Source organism: Pelobates fuscus, chromosome 9 (genome assembly GCF_036172605.1).
Source record: "Pelobates fuscus isolate aPelFus1 chromosome 9, aPelFus1.pri, whole genome shotgun sequence".
Classification (NCBI taxonomy): domain Eukaryota; kingdom Metazoa; phylum Chordata; class Amphibia; order Anura; family Pelobatidae; genus Pelobates; species Pelobates fuscus.
Window position 1 is genome coordinate 89,572,787 of NC_086325.1, and position 22,825 is coordinate 89,595,611.

A 22,825-nucleotide genomic window follows, 5' to 3' on the forward strand; every position below is an offset into this window, starting at 1 on the left:
ACCGCTTTCCACAGCTGAGTTAAGCCTCTGCGCAGGCAAACACACTTTAATTGTCATAAACATACTGTACTTGACTTTATGCTACGCTTAACAATAAAAAACATTTAAAAAAAAAAGGGAGACTATAGTGCAGTAGACTGATAGTAAATGTGAGATAGAAAAAAAAAGAAACACACTTACAATTTGTAGAGCTTTCAACAGGTTCTACTTAGAAGCATCTGGGCAGTATGATCCCCACCTGGATGCTTTAGAAAATAAACAGAACAGATGCCAATATAGTGTTCTATATATTTAGCCTTTTGTTTTTCATACGTGTAGTTTTATTAGGATGCCGGTAGCGATTTAGTTGAAGCTGAATCTCATAGCCTTCCTTCCCATCCCCAGATAGCTTGTTTTAGGTTTCCACATACACTGTTCCAGCTAACAATCTCAATGTTAACATTTAGTCTCACTTTTCGGCAAGTTTCTTTTCTAATTGTATTGACACCTTTGCCATTTGTTTTTGGAGCAGCATCTTAGTACCCTATCATGTGGACATAGGCGCCATCTTTTTGGAGTTGCGCCCTGGCTATCTTTGACACCTGTGCCATTTTGTTGGTGTTGCGTTTTCCCAACCATTTCCCTACTTTTTAGCACTTTTGTTGCGGGCTTGTTATTAGATAGCTAAGTCCCTCACATATCCTCCTTGTCATAAGAAGCATTTTTTATATAAAAAAAAATTGTATGTACCCATCAGCCCATTTTTTCTATTACAAAGAACCATCTTGTCCACACCCCCTGTTTATGTAATGTATTATTTTACTTCAATTATTCATCATTTTTACAATTTCTCTATAATATATATGCTGTTTTACCATCCATTACCTTTACAATAATCTATCATCCAATGTTATGTATCATGCATGTTAATTGCTCATGTAATGACTGAGAATTTTGAATTTCCTTTGCTATAAAAGCAGGCCATGTCCATGTCTCTGTAATATTCTTTTTAAATGTAATAGGGCAAAACGCAGTGATTTTTTACAATACTTGTTTGTATTTCCAAAACCCCAACATGGACTAGCGCCCTGATATGAAACACTCAATAACCATTTTTCACCAACTTATTAAAATGCCCCAAATCTGCTGTTGGGGGCAGCACAGGCTACTTTTTCTGTTCAGCCCTTTTCTGTTCAGCACCACGTAATTATTAATCACAATTTGGATTTTGTTATAATGTGTTGATGACAACTTCAGTAATTACTGCTCAAAGTGCCAAATCTCGACCCATAAAAGTGGTACAACTGATTCGAATTTATTTCACCATCAGAGAGCATTACCTAAATTTCCAACTCAATAGGTAATATTTGATACTAAAGGGAACTATACAATCTCCATTATGGAATGCATCAAACGTTCTACTAGTTTAACTCTGTTATCAAGTACTTTCTCAGTTTTTACTACAAAAACAGTTTGTAGCTGTTCTTGTTCACTTAACCTTATGATATTGACACTGAAGATAATATTATATAATGCCAGGAGGTAAACTTACCAGAAAAGAGGAACTATGTTCTGAAAGAATTTTCAAAATTTAAGTCTGATGTAATCCTTAAAGAAATGCATGCATTTCAGTGCAAATGATGTGCCTTTGCCAACTGCAATAAAAAAACTAATACAATTATATCAAAACAAACAAAAAACTCTCTCTTGTTCCTCTCTTAGCCACCATCACAAGATATATGAATAGAGTGGGGAACTTACCATTCCACGCTATTTGTTGGATACCACTTAAAAGCTCTATAAAATGTGATTGTATTTCTACACACTATATTAGCCATATCTGTGTTTACCAACATACTACAGTACATTGCATTCTGTTCTGTTTATATTTTATTAACACCAAACCATCCTCTATCGGACCAAGATGCTCATACCATATCCCCAGGCGTAGATCATACTGCACAAGCTCTTTTAAGTAGAGCTTACTGAAAGCTCTACATATTTTAAGTGCATTTCTTTTTTTCTTCCTCACATTTACCATCCATCTCTAACACTATAAAGTCTCTCTTTTTGTGTTTGATCTCATTCCATATTTGGCATACTTCTGAGGAACTAGGTGTTGCTCCCTCAATCTGTATAAATGCTTTCTATGACCAGGACAAGAGAGACTTTAGTTTGGGTTGTTCCAGCTGCCTTACATCACCTATATCACTAGCATTTAAAACTTATACCCTTGTTCTGTTCCACTTGTATTTATATGTGTAAGGCATTTGTCTCATACCCACGTCCACAAAATGTGATTCTGTAAAATTGATGTGGTAACATGGACATAGAGGTGTGGGGTCATAAAATGCAGCAGTATCAGAATCACCAGGAGAGGAGTCCGAGATGGATAAGACAGCGTGGTGCTAAATCAGAGCACCACATGACTGGCACATGATGTGTTAGATGACCACAGAGGGAGAAATGGTGCACTCAGAAGTTGCAATCCTACCTGATCGATCTCCCTGCAGCTCAGAATCCCTGCAGAGTCGCTTCTTTGCTAAACATTCAAGACTTCTAAAGGATAGATGGGCATCACAATGGGAGATGACTAAATAAAGCAATATTCTTTATTAAAGCCACATAAGTCACTGGATACAAATAAAACACCATGATGTTTTGACCACAAATTAATCTTCAGCACAAGGTGTGTATCATCACAAGCATCTTTCCAGCATCTACACCAAATGATTCTGGCCAAATGATGCAAATCTTGTTGGGTCGACCACATATTAACCAGAATTGGCTTTAGTAAATATGAGAGTTGCCATTGTGGTCAGAATGCGTTCAATTACACAGAATTTTAACCACCTGGACAAAATTTGGTGTTTAGTGAACAACACTGTAAGTCTTTATTAAGTTCTTTAACAACCAGGGTATTTGCATACAAGGAGTGCTAAACATTTTTTGACCTGGCTCATTTTGTAAGAAATTAGGAAATTGCTAATACACTGTTTTTGGTGTTTCTTCTTATGTTTTTTAAGATATTATCATCACATTTCATAATAGAGAAAGACTTTGCTTACACTTAGTAAAGCAAACTCAAACAAAAAAAATAGATTTTAGGTGAAAAAAAAGGGGAAGATGGGTGAAGGCAAAGTGAGGAAAGTCGGAAAGCAATTTCAGTAATTGCAATAACCATTGCTTAAATAACTTATGTTATGTTTATATGTAATGTACTTCTAGATAGCATTACATGAGAAATACAGGACACAATTACTATACATTAGTGCACAAAATCTTAGTTTGTTGCTTTTGATTTCTTTCTGTTAAACATAAATCCCCTAAACTAAATAAACTAAAGGTGGTCCTCACTTTGTGACCTACCTGTTTTGCGATAGCTCAAACATACGACCAGCTCTCTAGCGTGGGGATTCAAGGGATTTCCCACATTAGAGAGCTGATCTATGTTCGGGGAATTTTCCATGAACATAGATTAGAGGGATTCCGTGCTCTGGTACGTATGTCTATGTTCGGAGAAATTTCCCCGAACATAGAAAAACGCACCAGAGCAGGGAATCTCTCTAATCTATGTTTGGGGAAAATTTCCCCAAACATAGATTTGAGGGATTCCCTGCTCTGCTGTGCTTGTTTATGTATTTATTTATGTATTTCCCCGAACATAGACCTGAACTGCTGCGCATGTGCCTCACTTACCAACCAATTTACGACCAGGTCGTAAGAAGGGAACTCGGTCGGTAAATGAGGAGCATCTGTATTACATTTAACTGAAACATGCTATATATAGCTAGACTACCTAAAATACAAATATGTGAAATTTCCCTGAACATTGAAAAACGCACCAGAGCAGGGAATCTATCTAATCTATTTTCGGGGAAAATTCCCCTAACATAGGTTTGAGGGATTCCCTGCTCTGCTGCGCTTGTCTATGTTCGGGGAAATTTCCCCGAACACAGACCTGCACTGGTGCGCATGCGCCTCACTTACTGGCCAATTCATTTTACGACTAGGTCGTAAGAACGGAACCCAGTCAGTCAGTGAGGAGCATCTGTATTACATTTAACTGAAACAGGCTATGTATAGCTAGACTACCTAAAATATAATTATGTACAAAAAAATACACAATTTTATTTATTCACTAATCATTCACAAATAATAATACATTACTTGCAGTAGTTCAGACTGTCTCTATTATAATTTAGATACATATGGATTTTTCTAATATACAGTATGTCATGTTAATGAGTTTTTCTAGAGGATTTTTGTTTTCTTGGACCAAAGCAGCAAAATGTCTTGGGTCTACACTGGTTTTGAGTCAACAACTGACTAGTAACATTTAGGACTTAAAAAGATATAACAAAAAATATATCAAGGCTAATATGAATTGTAATTACAAGGAATACTCCAAGTACCATAACCACTACACAGTGCAACCCCATTGCAAGTAGTCAAACAATTTGCTCATCGTTCAACCTCTTACCTAGGAAGCTGCTTCTTGTCTCTCTGCAGCAGAACACCCACTTAACTGAGCTAAACAGGTAAGTGCAGAGCTTTGTCCACTGCTTGAGAGCAATAAGCTCGTAGCCAGTGAGCTTGCCCTGCAGTACTGGGCTTAGCTCTAGAGAGCTAACAGAAGCTCCTTTCTGCTCTCACTTCTGGCTGAGCAGAGGCAGGGAGTGAAGCCTGATGGATCCCTGCCTTTCTGCCACTACAGCACGATGTAGTGGTTACGGTGCTTGAAGTGTTCCTTTAAGAATTTTTTTATAATCTTATAGACTGCGGCTACATTTTCTTTATCTGCATTCACCCTGTCTAAGATGCTGTTTTGGATACAAAATACAATGCTAATTTTTCTATTAATTGAATACAGTATTATTTCTTATGATTTGTAGTGGTGTAGTGTTGGTGCAAATTTTGTTTGGATGCTGGTAAAGCTTTCCATAATTAGAACTGTATCTGTCAGTTTGAATCTCTGGTATGAAAAAAGATACATTCATCACAAAGATTTTCTAAACCCCCCCAAAAAATGAGAGTTTTCTTCCACTTTCTTTTAAAACCATCCACTTTTAAAAATTTGCAATATTGGGTCATGCCCCTAAAACATTACATTCATAAAGCCATTAGTTCCATTCTTAACATCTGCTAAGGTGTCTGGGAGTAGCAGAAGCGATATAAGAGACTTTGTTATGGCCTGTACCTGGACAGTCATACGCAAATTATGTGATGGGCAACAGCTATGCCTTTGGCTCAAAGTACTACTGAATGTTTACAAGGCATTGCTAACATTAATTGTATTATTAAAAGTATACTAACAATTATCAAATTACACAGTTATTATATTTATCTTACTAATAATGATACATCCTCTCTGTCCACAGTTCTTTGTGATTTTTCTCTGAATATGGAACACAGCGTACAGGGTTTTCGATATTATTCTGTTCACATACCATGCACCTACGAACCTTCCAAAGACCACATAGAAGATGAAGTATTATGGTTCCATAAAGATAAACAATTTTTTCAGCGGATTAACTCAGAGAATCATATTTTACTTGGAGAATTCAGAGACAGATTCACAGTGTCCAAATCTCCACTGGGTGATGTTTCACTTACAATTAATAATCTTAAATCCCATGACGCGGGTGACTATATATGTAGGGTCACCTGGAGGTTACGTTCTGATTCACAGAAACAGCAGATTTTGGAAGGAATAAGCACTCTTACTGTTAAAAGAGGTGAGTTCATTCAGCAAATTCACTATACTTGGAGATTAGTTTTGTCCCAAACTGAATTTTGTCCAAACTTTGGCGGATCAGACGATCGGCTGAATTTCATTAGTCTAAACCCCCATATGTAAGATAGTGGGGGATGCAATGTGTCAGTGCTTGTAATATAACAATAAAGTGATTTGCAAACAATGCAAAAAAAAACCTTGTGGCTATCAAACGGGGAAAAAATATATAAAATATAAATACCCCAATTCAGGAGGTGCAAGAGACTCCTCAATGTCTCCGATATCGAAAATATAAAACACTAAAAAGCACAACCTAAAAAAGTACAAAAAGGGGAGACCAATAGTGCAGACTGAAAATAAAAAATCCGTGTATAAAAAGCTAAAAAACACACTCACAAACAAACGTAAAAAGTAGGCAGGGTATACTTGGTCCTCTTCAAATACTTCTTCGCTTCTCAGTGTAGAAACGGGTACTAGAATGGAGCACAAAGACGGACCATAGTGCAAAATGTATAATATAAAGAATACAGCTTTATTGGACACACTTACAAAATTATGGTAGTAAAAAGGCACTTCAAATCAAACATCGATGTCTTCCATCAAAGGAACGATTTTATCATCAGACAGTCCCAAAGACACCCGAGATGAAGAAATTGCACAATAAAAACAATAAATAGTGAAATAAAGCTTGCCACCCTACGCGTTTCGTCTATTAAGACTTCGTCAGGGGCTTGTGGCATCAAAATATACATGATACATACATTACAATTCTTAAATACCCTGCCTTAAAAACAAAAACAGCCAATCCTGGAGGTTTCTTCAAACGGAGCCAGCTGTAGAAAATTTCTTCCATCCGATTTCCTCATTTTCGCGCTCGAAAAGGGCGCGTGCGTTCCAAGCCTCTTTTTCGTACACCCGGAAATCTCAGTTCGTCTCTGCGTGGAACGCAAATGCGTTCCACTCCGTCGAAAAACAGGAAGTAAGATTCTTCGTTCATGCGCAGATGTCTCTACCTGGAACGCAAATGCGTTCCACTCCACTAGTAATCAACAATTTCTTCCTTCAAGCGCAAATATAACTCAGTCTCTCTACATCCAGGAAACATAAAATAAAGAATGGAACGCATATGCGTTCCAAATACCGTGATGCTCAATTCTATAACTGTAAGGTGCAGATGTGCTCCAGACAAAAAATATAATCATAAAATCCATAAGAAAAAACACATAAAGAACTAAAAACACATCAGACATATCCAATTCTCAGAAAATAATATCAAAGGAAAAAATAAAAAATAGGTATAAAATTTGGAAAAAGATATTCTTTTACAGAAAACATGCCATGTCGAAATCTACATTCATACCTTCTGGTTGCATAGTTTTTAAGGTATGGATCCAAAAGCCTTCTCTTTGTCTTAATTTTTAGTTTTAAAATTAAGACAAAGAGAAGGCTTTTGGATCCATACCTTAAAAACTATGCAACCAGAAGGTATGAATGTAGATTTCGACATGGCATGTTTTCTGTAAAAGAATATCTTTTTCCAAATTTTATACCTATTTTTTATTTTTTCCTTTGATATTATTTTCTGAGAATTGGATATGTCTGATGTGTTTTTAGTTCTTTATGTGTTTTTTCTTATGGATTTTATGATTATATTTTTTGTCTGGAGCACATCTGCACCTTACAGTTATAGAATTGAGCATCACGGTATTTGGAACGCATATGCGTTCCATTCTTTATTTTATGTTTCCTGGATGTAGAGAGACTGAGTTATATTTGCGCTTGAAGGAAGAAATTGTTGATTACTAGTGGAGTGGAACGCATTTGCGTTCCAGGTAGAGACATCTGCGCATGAACGAAGAATCTTACTTCCTGTTTTTCGATGGAGTGGAACGCATTTGCGTTCCATGCAGAGACGAACTGAGATTTCCGGGTGTACGAAAAAGAGGCTTGGAACGCACGCGCCCTTTTCGAGCGCGAAAATGAGGAAATCGGATGGAAGAAATTTTCTACAGCTGGCTCCGTTTGAAGAAACCTCCAGGATTGGCTGTTTTTGTTTTTAAGGCAGGGTATTTAAGAATTGTAATGTATGTATCATGTATATTTTGATGCCACAAGCCCCTGACAAGTCTTAATAGACGAAACGCGTAGGGTGGCAAGCTTTATTTCACTATTTATTGTTTTTATTGTGCAATTTCTTCATCTCGGGTGTCTTTGGGACTGTCTGATGATAAAATCGTTCCTTTGATGGAAGACATCGATGTTTGATTTGAAGTGCCTTTTTACTACCATAATTTTGTAAGTGTGTCCAATAAAGCTGTATTCTTTATATTATACATTTTGCACTATGGTCCGTCTTTGTGCTCCATTCTAGTACCCGTTTCTACACTGAGAAGCGAAGAAGTATTTGAAGAGGACCAAGTATACCCTGCCTACTTTTTACGTTTGTTTGTGAGTGTGTTTTTTAGCTTTTTATACACGGATTTTTTATTTTCAGTCTGCACTATTGGTCTCCCCTTTTTGTACTTTTTTAGGTTGTGCTTTTTAGTGCTTGTAATATGGCTGCTAGAACTTCCCTGCTAGAGTCTCTTCTTTTCTGGCAGAATGGTAGGTATAGAAGGTAGTGTCAGGAAGCAGCGCCTATCGTAGTCTTCTCAGGGTCTGTGAAATATAGGGGAAAAGGGAGAAGACATGGATATAGTGTAGTATGTTGGATTGCTTGATATTGATAAATAAAGAAAAATATTGCACTTACAATTTTCTGAAGCCTATATTCAGTTCCAGGATATGATGATGGTCCTGGTATATTCTCAGTGGCTTCTTTGGGGTTAGGGTGTTCTGATGTGAGTGCCACAAACCGGTATCCTCAGTGTATAGGAGGAGAAATAAAAACACAATATAGTGCTTTCTGTATAGTCTGGAATAAAACTAAGATAAAAAGTAGAGGTATACTCACAAGCGGGGAGCAAAGGGAATATTGCTCAATATAGGAAGCGTAGGTGGAATAATCCCCACCAAGGATATCACTTGCGAGTCCTCAGGTTCTTAATGATGAAATTGTGATTTTAAAAAGGATAGGCTAGGAAAAGGTCAAACCCACATGGTCACTTAAAAAGCTGACTCAGACTACAGGTATGAAGCGGAGATCAGTCTTGGTTATAATGGACTTTTGCAGTAATCAGGATAAAATCCTATTTGTCTTGTAGTAGTCAGTTCCAAAAATCCAGGATGCAGGATCAAGGTAAAATACTATTTATTAAACATATTAAAACAAATGACAAATAAAATAAAGTCCATATAACTTGCCACTCAACGCGTTTCGGCTAGAAGCCTTCCTCAGAAGTGGTGCTTTTGTTTGTCTCCGCCGGTTCTGTTTTAAACAGAAATTTTGGCGCCTTGTGTGAATTTGTAATTGCTCAATAAAGCAACAGATGAAATTTACCTTGAAAGACTCCTGAGTGCTCTCTACTGGTATCATATACAATTTGGTTGGAGACAGCACCGGAGCATTAAAAGACCGGGAGCATTGAGTGCTGGGACCTGTCACTCCCTCACTGTAGCGTGGCCGAGCCCTGTATGGTCCGCGGGTACAGGGAGCATCTGTCTCCTGTACCCAGCCGGACTAACAGGAAGTGCACACTGAGTGTGCACTTCCTTTTAGTCCGGCCGGGTACAGGAAACAAAATCTCCCTGTACCCGCGGACCATACAGGGCTCGGCCATGCTACAATAGAGGTAGGGGAGGGGGGAGGAAGAGAGTGACAAGGGAGGGAGGGGGAGAAAAAAGAGAGTGACAAGGGAGGGAGGGGGAGAAAAAAGAGAGTGACAAGGGAGGGAGGGGAAGAAAAAAGAGAGTGACAAGGGAGGGAGGGGGAGAAAAAAGAGAGTGACAAGGGAGGGAGTGGGAGAAAAAAAGAGAGTGACAAGGGAGGGAGGGGGAGAAAAAAGAGAGTGACAAGGGAGGGAGGGAGGGGGAGTAAAAGAGAGTGACAAGGGAGGGGGGGAGGGGGAGAAAGAGAGTGACAAGGGAGGGAGAGAAAGAGAGTGACAAGGGAGGGGGGGAAAGAGAGTGACATGGGAGGAGGAGAAAGAGAGTGACAAGGGATGGGGAGAAAAAGAGTGACAAGGGAAGGAGGGAGGACAAGAAAGAGAGTGACAAGGGAGGGAGGGAGAGAAAGAGAGTGACAAGGGAGGGGGAGAAAGAGTGACACGGGAGGGAGGGAGGGGGAGAAAGAGAGTGACAAGGGAGGGAGAGAGATTGACATCCATCACACACACACACACAATCACACAATCATGCAACCCTTACACACACAGAAACACACAATGTATTCCTTACACACACTCAATGCACCCCGTGCACACACACACACACAATCACACAATCATGCAACCCTTACACACACAGAAACACACAATGCATTCCTTACACACACTCAATGCACCCCTTACAGACGCACACACTGCATCCCGTACATACACAGAAACACACCTTGCAGCCCTTACACATACAAACACAGTTTCACACAATGCATTACTTACACATATATCAGGACATCCCCTACACACTCCACCCCCTGTGAACAAACTCATTGGTGGAACATGAAGGTGGACCCTGGGACCCAGACCTTGAGCTGTGTAAAGGGCCCCCAAAAGATGGAGCTGCTTCCCGTTCTCCCAGAACATTGATTTTTGTGACCACAGTTACAAACAGCCTCCAGAGAGCCTGTTCTACACCAGACCAGTGAAGCCAGACTGCAGCTAGAGCCCATCATCATCCTCATCTGGTTGTAAGTAGGCAATCTAACATATTATTCGTGGCACTAATCTCTAATTTACCTCACATTAAAGAAACACTATAGTCCCCAGAACTACTGCAGCTTAATGTAGTGGTTCTGGTGTCTATAGCCTGTCCCTGCAGGCCTTTTAATGTAAACACAGCGGCACTCCAGCACTGGCGTTAGTTAACATGGCAGAAAAATAATTGGAAGGGTTTAGGGGGGCTACTAATATGGATGGGAGGAGGGGGAGGTAGAACAATTATTGGAAGGGGTTAGGGGAGTACTAATATGAATGGAAGGGGTAGGGTGGGTTCTAATATGCATGGAAGGGGTAGGTGGGGTTCTTTTGTGCATGGAAGGGGTAGGGGTGGTTCTACTATTCACGGGAAGGGTAGGGGTGGTTCTAATCAGGAGGATCCCGGCGCTGTATCCGGGTAAGTAAAACCCCTTCCCTGTAGTGACCCTTTAATGTTATTATTTAATCATTTATAATGCAAATTCCGTAGCACTGGGAATGGGATAAAAAACTCCTAGTTTACGGAATAAGAATATACGGTGAGTAAAAATGCTATCCCCCCAGATTTTTTTGGGTTCCTACGCCCATGGCTGCCCTGTAAGAGTATTTAACCAACAAGTTCACTTTACGAGGGTGGATGCTTGTCATAGACGATAACACAACACCCCCCACCCCCTCTGTGGCCCCAACCCATCCTACTTAGATGCTGTGATTAATAATTGCTCAGGAAGAGCATGCTTCATAGTGTAATCTTCAGAGAAGTCACAGTTCCCCTTCAATATTACTCAACATGATTTCCTTTACCGCATTAGCTCTCTCACTTCTTAAGGTAGAGTGGTATCTAGTGGTAGTTTTTTGAGTTGCATGATACAGAAGATCAGATGCTTCTAACAGACATACAAATGTAAAATTCTATGTAACAACTCATTTTTATTTATATGTCAGCATATGTTGCTCAGCTTTTTATTGTGTGCCTCTTTCATATTGCTGTTTATTTAATAGTTTTCTAGAGATTACACTATATACTGTGAACATGCCATGCAGTTATAATATAATTCTCTTTTTCAATCCTGTCCTTATTAGCTCGTAATTAAGCAACTTTGCATCACAGAACCGTTAGGGCAGTTTAAAGAGGTTCCATTCTTTTCGACTACAAATTATGGCTTCAATTTAATAAGCTTTGCAAATTATTTATCTTCAAAAATTACTTAATATTAATAGACTTTACTCGCGACTACTATAGATACATGATTTGGAAAGTTTCCAACAGTCTTGAATCATTTGGAAAGCTTATTAAATCTAGGTCTATACTGGAGGGAAATGGGTGCAGTATGTTTTTTTAAGTTCAAGCTAAAAATTACTAAATGCAAGGGCTTTAAAAGGTACGTTTGTAGGGTCTGTTTCATAGCTATAGTATGTATGCTAATGCAGAAAGATAGGTCCTGCGCTCACTACCATCACTACTGGGCGGCAGCAAAGACTACAGTACACATCAGCCCCAATACATAGTAAAAACTAAAGAAAAACAAGTTACCTGTGCTCTTTCCTTAATCCCTATGTATTTTTAAACAAATTGAGTTTTTTTTAGTTACCTTCAATGGCCATGAGTATTTATGGCCAAAGTTGATAGAGACAAAAGTCTTCATAGAGGTATTTGCTCACTAATAACATGTTTTCTTATAATATACATTTTGCAAAAACAAAAGAATTGAAAAGGTTTATATATCCCCTTAGGTTGCTGCTTCCTTCATAAAATATCTTCTTACATACGACCTCCACGATCATATCTAGTAACCAAAGCTCCAATGAATGTGCCTCTTTTTTCTTTATTGGATACTTGCATATATTTTCACCCTAAACCCCAAATGTAATTAGATTTACTCCTTCCACTGGGAATCTGTGCAGTTACATAGAATATATGTTCCCCTGCTTTTTAATGTCATTTGTAATGTAAGACTCCATTGACAATCCATTTTATTTGTACCTCTTTTGTTAACATTAAATGTGTGTGTTGCCAGGCCATGGATGCTGTTTTGAGTTCTACAGATAAAGAGAATATCTATGCAATCTACTGTCCAGTATTGTATAGTAGCTACACATAGTTTAAACAAAGGTATGCCACTGGTATAGATGTATCATGAATGTATACTTTTTTCACATTAAGGAACTCCACCCAAGGTGGAAATACCTACTGAGACCACATCCAATGATTTTATAGAATTCCCAATCTCTGAGCAACCGAAGGTGAAAATAACTACTGAGACTGAACCTGATTTTGTGACAGGTAAGTTTTTGTATTAAATATTTTTTTTACAAGGCAGATTTGCAGAGCATTCAAAGCTTACCTTGCAGTCCAATGTTGGATGATTTGAAAAATTGATTGTGGTTGAAAATAATAATATTAATAACACGAACCAGAGGGATGTACTGAGTGACTCCTTGTAACCACAGATGCAAAATGCACATATTCCCAAGATAAAAAAAAATAATACCTTGAGACTAAAACAATTAAAACATATTATATAAAACAAAGCACATATATTAATAGCCACAGAGAAAGTAGTCAAATTCACTAAGTTAAATGTATGTTACAGCAGAAAGGGATATGTATACTTAATTTAACAAAAAATCTATTTCCTTTCAAAACTTGAAGAAAATATTATTATATTAAACGATAATGTCCTTTAATGAATCACCTTGTATACCTCCCTTAATGAATAAACGTGTAAGATTTTTTTATAATAAATCTTGTTATCTATATGACGGTCTGTATTTATGTGTGTGACAGAAAAACAGATAGATACATAAATAGATACATACATATATCAGTTTGTATAGGGGGAATTGTGTGTGTTTGTGTGTTTAGGGGATGTAGTGAGTATGTGTATAAGGGCTATAGTGTATGTGTGTATAAAGGATGTAGTGTGTGTAGAGAGTATGTGTTTAGGGAATGCAGTGTGTGTGTTTGCGTATAGGTGATCAAGTGTGTGTAGGGGATCCAGAGTGTGTAAAGGGAATGTTCTGTGTGTCAGGAAGGTTGTTACTTGGATAACTACTGAGTAGTGATGTTGCGGACATAACATTTTCAGTTCGCGAACGGCGAACGCGAACTTCCGCAAATGTTCGCGAACAGGCGAACCGGGCGAACCGCCATAGACTTCAATGGGCAGGCAACTCTTTATGGCCACAATAGTGATGGAAAAGTTGTTTCAAGGGGACTAACACCTGGACTGTGGCATGCCGGAGGGGGATCCATGGCAAAACTCCCATGGAAAATTACATAGATGATGCAGAGTCTGGTTTTAATCCATAAAGGGCATAAATCACCTAACATTCCTAAATTGTTTGGAATAACGTGCTTTAAAACATCAGGTATGATGTTGTATCGATCAGGTAGTGTGAGGGTTACGCCTGTTTCACAGTGACAGACCAAACTCCCCGTTTAACGCACCGCAAACAACCGCAAACAGTCCATTTGCACAACCGCAAACTCCCCATTTGCACAAGGTTGGATACCAAGCTAGCCATGTCCCGTTCCTTGTCCTCACTGATGTCATTGAAGGTCTCTTTTCCTCCACCCAGGAAGCGGGAGATGGAAAAAGATGCTTGGTCGGTCCTCCTACTTCAAATTTGGGGCACTGCGCATGCAATCTAATGTGCCACCAGATAGGAGTAGTGTGTTAAGTAGTACTATTCTTATCGGTTTAATCCCTGTTACGTCCCCTATCAGGGGACGTGTATATAAGGCATCGATTTTAGGAAGCGGGAGATGGAAAAAGATGCTTGGTCGGTCCTCCTACTTCAATTTTGGGGCACTGCGCGTGCAATCTAATGTGCCACCAGATAGGAGTGGTGTGTTAAGTAGTCCCCCTCATCAGGCCTTTTTTAGTCGAATGTATCGCCCACTGTCAGTCCCTTCGTGGACACCCATTACAGGTCGTTCTCCTTCAGCCTTTTTATATGAGGGTCCCTCAACAAGCACGACAGCATGAAAGACCCCATTTGCACAAGGTTGGATGCCGAGCTACTCATGTCCTGTTCCTCGTCCTCAGTGATCTCTCTGAAGGTATGTTCTTCCCTCCAGCCACGTACAACACCACGGGTACCAGATAGGTGACAACGAGCACCCTGGCATGCCTGCTGTGGTTGGTCTTCCTCCTCCTCCTCAAAGCCACATTCCTCCTCTGACTCCTCTTCCTCACAATCCTCTTGCGTTGCCGCAGATCCAGCAAGCAATGCTGATAAGGCTGTTTCTGGTGGTGATGGTGACCACAACTTTTCCTCTTCCTCTTCACGCTCTTCACGCTCATCTACGGCCTGATCCAGCACTCTTCACAGGGCACGCTCCAGGAAGAAAACAAATGGTATGATGTCGCTGATGGTGCCTTCGGTGCGACTGACTAGGTTTGTCACCTCCTCAAAAGGACGCATGAGCCTACAGGCATTGCGCATGAGTGTCCAGTAACGTGGCAAAAAAATTCCCAGCTCTGCAGAGGCTGTCCTAGCACCCCGGTCATACAAATACTCGTTAACGGCTTTTTCTTGTTGGAGCAGGCGGTTGAACATTAGGAGTGTTGAATTACAATGTGTCGGGCTGTTGCAAATCAAGTGCCTCACTGGCATGTTGTTTCGCCGCTGGATATCGGAAAAGTGCGTCATGGCCGTGTAGGAACGCCTGAAATGGCCACACACCTTCCTGTCCTGCTTAAAGACGTCCTGTAAGCCTGGGTACTTATGCACAAAGCATTGTACGATCAGATTACACACTGCCCAAATGCAATGCCGCCAACAAATTTCTTCCGTTGTCAAAAAACACTTTGCCGATCTCCAGTTGATGCGGAGTCAGCCACTGCTCCACCTGTGCATTCAGGGCGGACAGGAGTGCTGGTCCGGTGTGACTCTCTGCTTTCAGGCAAGTCAACCCCAAGAAGGCGTGACACTGTCGTATCCGGGATGTGGAACAGTACCTGGGGAGCTGGGGGGGTGCCGTTGATGTGGAGCAAGACCCAGCAGCAGAAGAGGACTCAGCCGAGGAGGTTATGGAAGAGGATGGAGTAGTAGGAGTAGAGGAGGTGGCAGCAGGACTGCCTGCAAGTCGTGGCGGTGTCACCAACTCCTCTGCAATGCCACGCATTCCATGCTTGGCAGCCGTCAGCAGGTTTACCCAATGCGCAGTGTAGGTGATATACCTGCCCTGACCATGCTTTGCAGACCAGGTATCAGTGGTCAGATGGACCCTTGCCCCAACACTGTGTGCCATACATGCCATTACTTCCTTTTGCACAATTGAGTGCAGGTTGGGGATTGCCTTTTGTGCAAAGAAATTTCGTCCGGGTACCTTCCACTGTGGTGTCCCAATAGGTAAAAAAATTTTGAACGCCGCAGACTCCACCAGCTTGTATGGTAAAAGCTGGCGGGCTAAGAGTTCAGTGAAGCCAGCTGTCAGACGCCGGGCAAGGGGGTGACTTTGTGACATTGGCTTCTTACGCTCAAACATGTCCTTGACAGACACCTGACTGTGGGCAGATAAGCAGGAACTGCTCAAGGTGAGAGACGGAGGGGCGGATGGTTGAGAGGGGGCAAGGAGGACAGAAGTGGTTAACGTGGCTGAAGATGCTGGACCAGGAGGAGGATGGCGGCTTTGAGTTTGTGTGCTGATCCCATAGGCGTTTGTGATGTGCGATCATGTGCCTTCGCAAAGCAGTTGTACCTAGGTGGGTGTTGGACTTCCCATGATTCAGTTTCTTATGGCACAGGTTGCAAATGGCATCGCTGTTGTCAGAGGCAGACACACAAAAAAATGCCACACTGCTGAGCTCTGCAATGACGGCATTCTGGTGGTGGCAACAGCATGCGTTGATTGGCGTGCTGTCTGGCTGACCCCGGGTGCCGATGCATGCTGTCTGACTGTGCCACTAGCTCCTTGCGACGTCCTCCCCCTGCTTCCAACTCGTCTCCTCCTCCTCCTCTCTGTCTCCCCATCTAAACTTTCCCCCTGTTCTTCTTCTCTTCTAGCGGGCACCCACGTGACATCCACGGACGCATCGTCATCATCAACCGCTTCACTTGTATCTGACAACTCAGCAAAGGAAGCAGCAGTGTGTACAACATCATCATCATCACACCGTACATGTCTAATGCTGCCTGACTGAGACATATCCCTGTTATCTACATCCTCTGGCAATAATGGTTGCACATCACTCATTTCTTCCAACTGATGTGTAAATAACTCATCTGACATACCAAGTGAAGCGGCTGTGGTGCTAGTGTTGGTGGTGGCGGCAGGCGGGCGAGTGGTAACTTGAGAGGTGCCCGAAGCTAAGCTGGAGGAGGATGATGCGTCAAGGTTCCGAGCGGAAGCTGTAGAAGATTGGGTGTCCTGTGTTAGCCAGTCAACTATGTCCTCAGAACTTTTCGAGTTCAGGGTAAGTGGACTCTGAACACTGGGCATTATTCTAGGGCCAAAGGGAATCACAGCACCACGACCACGACGGCCCCTGCGGGGTGGCCTGCCTCTGCCTGTCATTTTTTTTTTGATTAGTCGTACTATGTGTGCAAGCTACTGTGACAACAGATATGAGTGGCACTGGTGTGACACTGTGCCCTGGCAGGCCCTGAAATGCACACTTGTGAAGGAAACTGACTGCTAATATATTACAGTCCAAAAACTTTAGTTTTTTTAAATGCAAGCTATTGGGACACCAGATATCAGTGAGTGGTGGCACTGGGCAGGCCCTGAAACGCACACTAGTGAAGGAAACTGACTGCTATTATATTACAGTCCAAAAAGTTTTTTTTTTGTTAAATGCAAGCTATTGTGACACCAGATATGAGTGGTGGCACTGGGCAAGTGGGCACAGTATACGCTGTGAGCCTGACACACACGCTGGCAGACAACTAACTGCTATTCAATCTATTACAGTCAAAAAAAATTTTTTTTTAAATGTACACTACTGTTACACCAGATATGAGTTGCACTGGTGTGACACTGTGCCCTGGCAGGCCCTGAAACGCACACTTGTGAAGGAAATTGACTGCTATTATGTTACAGTCCAACAAGTTTAGATTTTTTTTAAATGCAAGCTATTGGGACACCAGATATGAGTGAGTGGTGGCACTGGGCAGGCCCTGAAACGCACACTCGTAAAGGAAACTGACTGCTATTATATTACACTCCAAAAAGTTGAGTTTTTATTAAATGCAAGCTATTGGGACACCAGATATGAGTGAGTGGTGGCACTGGGCAGGCCCCGAAACGCACACTCATTAAGGAAACTGACTGCTATTATATTACAGTCCAAAAAGTTTATTTTTTTTGTTAAATGCAAGCTATTGTGACACCAGTGAGTGAGTGGTGGCACTGGGCAGGCCCTGAAACGCACACTAGTGAAGGAAACTGACTGCTATTATATTACAGTAAAAACAGTTTAGTTTTTTTTAAATGCAAGCTATTGTGACACCAGATATGAGTGGTGGCACTGGGCAAGTGGGCACAGTATATGCTGTGAGCCTGACACACACACTGGCAGACAACTAACTGCTATTCAATCTATTACAGTCAGAATTGTATTTTTTTTTTTAATTACACTACTGTTACACCAGATATGCGTTGCACTGGTGTGACACTGTGCCCTGGCAGGCCCTGAAACGCACACTAGTGAAGGAAACTGACTGCTATTTTATTACAGTCCAAAACGTTTTTTTTTTGTTAAATGCAAGCTATTGTGACACCAGATATGAGTGGTGGCACTGGGCAAGCGGGCACAGTATACGCTGTGAGCCTGACACACACGCTGGCAGACAACTAACTGCTATTCAATCTATTACAGTCAAAATTGTACTTTTTTTTTAAAAAATGTACACTACTGTTACACCAGATATGAGTTGCACTGGTGTGACACTGTGCCCTGGTAGGCCCTGAAATGCACACTTGTGAAGGAAACTGAGTGCTATTTTATTACAGTCCAAAAAGTTGGTTTTTTTTGTTAAATGCAAGCTATTGTGACACCAGTGAGTGAGTGGTGGCACTGGGCAGGCCCTGAAACGCACACTAGTGAAGGAAACTGACTGCTATTATATTACAGTCAAAAAAGTTTTTGTTTTTTTTAAATGCAAGCTATTGTGACACCAGTGAGTGAGTGGTGGCACTGGGCAAGTGGGCACAGTATATGCTGTGAGCCTGACACACAGGCTGGCAGGCAGGCAACTGCAATTACTTTACACAAAAAAAAAAAGCAAACTGATGTTCTAACTTTTGGGGTGCTGTCCTTACAGCAGAGATCAGATGAAGCCTTCAGGACTGTAGTGGACACTGAATACACTAGCCTAGCTATCAATTTCCCTATCAAATCAGCAGCAGCTACACTGTCCCTACTCTCACTAAGAATGCAGCTTCACAATGAATGTAAAAAGGATGCTGTCCACGAGGATCGAGGGTCTGGGAGGGAGGGTCTGCTGCTGATTGGATGGAATGTGTCTGCTGACTGTGAGGTACAGGGTCAAAGACTACTCAATGATGACGAATAGGGGGCGGACCGAACAGCGCATGTGTTCGCCATCCGTGGCGAACGCGAACAAGCGATGTTCAACAGGAACTATTCGCCAGCGAACAGTTCGGGACATCACTACTACTGAGACTTCATCCAATCACATTACAGAATTCCCAACCTCTGAGGAACCAAAGGTGAAAATAACTACTGAGATATCTTCCAATCACATTACAGAATTCTCAACCTCTGAGGAACCAAAGGTGAAAATAACTACTGACACTTCATCCAATCACATTACAGAATTCCCAATCTCTGAGGAACCAAAGGTGAAAATAACTACTGACACTTCATCCAATCACATTACAGAATTCCCAATCTCTAAGGAACCAAAGGTGAAAATAACCACTGAGACTTCATCCAGTAAAAATTACAGAATTCCCAACCTCTGCTGAACCAAAGTTGAAAATAACTACTGAGATATCTTCCAATCACATGACAGAATTCCCAACCTCTCAGGAACCAAAGGTGAAAATAACTACTGACACTTCATCCAAACACATTACAGAATTCCCAACCTCTGCTGAGACTGAATCTGATTTTGTGACAGGTAAGTTTTTGCAGGTAGCTTTGCAAAACATGCAAAGCTACCTTGCAGTCCAACGTTGGATGACTTGGAAAATGTATTGTGGTTGAGCACAAACCAAAGTGGATGTACTGAGTGACTCCTTGTAACTACAGATGCAAAGTGCAGATATTTCCATTATAAAAAATTAATACACTGAGGAATAAAGGAATAAAAGGAATAAAATGTAGTATATAAAATAAACACACATAGTAATAGCCAAATGCACTAGACTAATGTAGACTAAGTAGTCAAATGCACAAGACTAATGTACTAGATGTACAATATAGTTAAAAAAAAAAAATATATATATATATATACATACTTCCTTTAACAAATACCGTATATACTCGAGTATAAGCCGACCCGAATATAAGCCGAGGGCCCTAATTTTACCCCAAATAACTGGGAAAACGTATTGACTCGACTATAAGACTAGGGTGGGAAATGCAGCAGCTACTGGTAAATTTCTAAATAAAATTAGATCCTAAAAAAATTATATTAATTGAATATTTATTTACAGTGTGTGTATATAATGAATGCAGTGTGTGTATGAGTGCAGTGTGTGTGTGTGTATGAATGCAGTGTGTGTATGAGTGCAGTGTGTGTATGAATGCAGTGTGTGTGTATGAATGCAGTGAGTGTGTGTATGAGTGCAGTGTGTGTATGAGTGCAGTGTGTGTATGAATGCAGTGTGTGTGTGTGTGTGTGTGTATGTATGCAGTGTGTGTATGAATGCAGTGTGTGTATGACTGCAGTGTGTGTGTGTGTGTATGAATGCAGTGTGTGTATGAATGCAGTGTGTGTATGAGTGCAGTGTGTGTGTGTGATGCAGAGTGTGATGCAGAGCCTTGGTGGGGGATGGGCATTTTTTTTTTTAATTATTATTTTAATATTATTATTTTTTTGTTTTATTAGTATTTTTTTATTATTATTAATATTTTATTATTACATTTTTATATATTTTTTCGTCCCCCCTCCCTGCTTGATACAGAAAGATAGGTCCTGCGCTCACTCCCATCACTAGGGGCTCTTATTCTCTGGTGGTCCAGTGGTGTGCACTGTATAGGAGGGGGCTGGCAGAGAGCGTTTACTTACAGCATTTACTTACCTCTCCTGCAGCTCCTGTCAGCTCCCTCCTCCTCCGCGCCGGTCCTGTCAGCTCCCCTGTCAGCTCACGGTGTAAGTCTCGCGGCCGCGCAGAGCGTTGCCACGGTAACCCATGGCAACACTCTGACCCCGCGGCTTTCGCGAGACTTACACTGGGACTTGCAGAGGGAGCTGACCGGACCGGCGCGGAGGAGGGAGCTGACAGGAGCTGCAGGAGAGGTAAGTAAACGCTTTATGCTAGCCCCCAACAGCCCCTTGTCTGTATTATGGCAATTTAAATTGCCATAATACAGACAGTGACTCGAGTATAAGTCGAGTTGGGGTTTTTCAGCAGAAAAAATGTGCCGAAAAACTCGACTTATACTCGCGTAGATACGGTAATCAATTTCCTTTCAAAAGTCGATGAAAGGATTATTATATTAAAAGATAGTATTGAGGTGACAGTTTATTCTTTAACCTTGTATATGTGTCTCTCTTTTTATAATAAATATATTTATCTATATGACTGTATGTGACTGATCAATAGATAGATACATACATAGTTACCAACAGATTATAGTTTGACCTTTTACCATGGAATAACCTTTAATATATTCACTTTTTAATTGTATTTCATAGTCTTTTCACTTTTTTGTTTAATGCAGGGCCTAGAAAGACTCTCTACATCCTGTTAATAGTTGGATTGGTCAGCCTTCTAGCAATAATTATCCTAATCGTAGTTTTAACTTCAAGAATTAATAGAAAAAAAAGGTGAGTTGCAAGACCGCAGTGTACTTTTTACATGGTTTTTACTCCTATTATGAAACTAGGAAGCATAAAAGCTATGCATATTGATTTGTAGATTGCATGACAATGTATCCCCTTGACTTGTAAAATGTATTTATAAAATATTTTTCCAGGAAAGATACTTTGAGATTTCTCTTGTTTTTAAGTATGTCCTGGGTATTAAATGTAAAGGTTTCTTTGCTTAGAATGACAATATATAAATAGATAAAAGTTTTGTTTCCATGTGATTTGTACCTAAGCTCTATTTAATATTTTTAATTTATTTAATTTGTCAGTATTGGAAAAGAATGCATATGATCCCATTCAGGGGCCTTCCAAATTAGCAATTTGTTGTGGTGGGTTAATTACCAACTTGTAAAATAAAGGTAAAAAAGTCTGAGTAAGAAATTATTTCAAACTAAAAAAAGTTAGTGTTTTTTTCATCAATCTATCTTTTGTGCCCTGTTTTTCTTTTCCACTCAGTTATCAGTAGACATGTGCATTTAGATTTTCCAAATTGTCGTTTGGCTTTTGGCTTAATTTGGACCAAAATGGCTGTTCAACCAAATTCCATATCATAAAAGTACAAATGACAAATGAGAACTACTAGCGCAGAATATGTTCGTTTGATTTGGAATTTGGAGTTTTGACCATGGCACAAAAAATATATGATTGATGGGAAATGTGAGAGATGTGAATAGAGGGAAAAAGTATTATATATAGTGCCTTGCAAAAGTATTCACCCCCCCCCCCCCCCCCTTGACTTTTTACCTATTTTGTTACATTACAGCCTTAAGTTCAATGTTTTATTAATCTGAATTTTATGTGATGGCTCAGAACACAATAGCCTAAGTTGGTGAAGTGAAATGAGAAAAATATCTACATAAAACTATATTTTAGAAATGGAAAACAGAAAATTGTCATGTGCGTATGTATTCACCCCCTTTTTTATGAAGCCCATAAAAAGCTCTGGTGCAACCAATTACCTTCAGAAGTCACATCATTAGTGAAATGATGTTCACCTGTGTGCAATCTAAGTGTCACATGATCTGTCATTACATATACATACCTTTTTTGAAAGGTCCAAGATCCTGCAACACCTAAGCAAGAGGCACAACTAACCAAACACTGCCATGAAGGACAAGGAACTCTCCAAACAAGTAAGGGACAATGTTGTTGAGAAGTACAAATCAGGGTTAGGTTATAAAAACATATTCAAATCTTTGATGATCCCCAGGAGCACCATCAAATCTATCATAACCAAATGGAAAGAACATGGCACAACAGCAAACCTGCCAAGAGACAGCTGGCCACCAAAACCCACGGACCA

The 22,825-nt window shown here is 40.5% G+C and overlaps 1 protein-coding gene across 1 annotated transcript in view; it reads left to right on the plus strand.

Moving 5' to 3' along the window:
• The window catches only part of LOC134573660 (uncharacterized), a 46,996-nt gene that overhangs the window by 14,649 nt on the left and 9,522 nt on the right, over nt 1–22,825 (plus strand). The window contains exons 2-4 of the mRNA XM_063433442.1: nt 5,361–5,717; nt 12,674–12,793; nt 21,375–21,480. Of these exons, the coding sequence (XP_063289512.1) occupies nt 5,361–5,717; nt 12,674–12,793; nt 21,375–21,480 (583 nt within the window). The remainder of the gene's footprint in view (nt 1–5,360; nt 5,718–12,673; nt 12,794–21,374; nt 21,481–22,825) is intronic.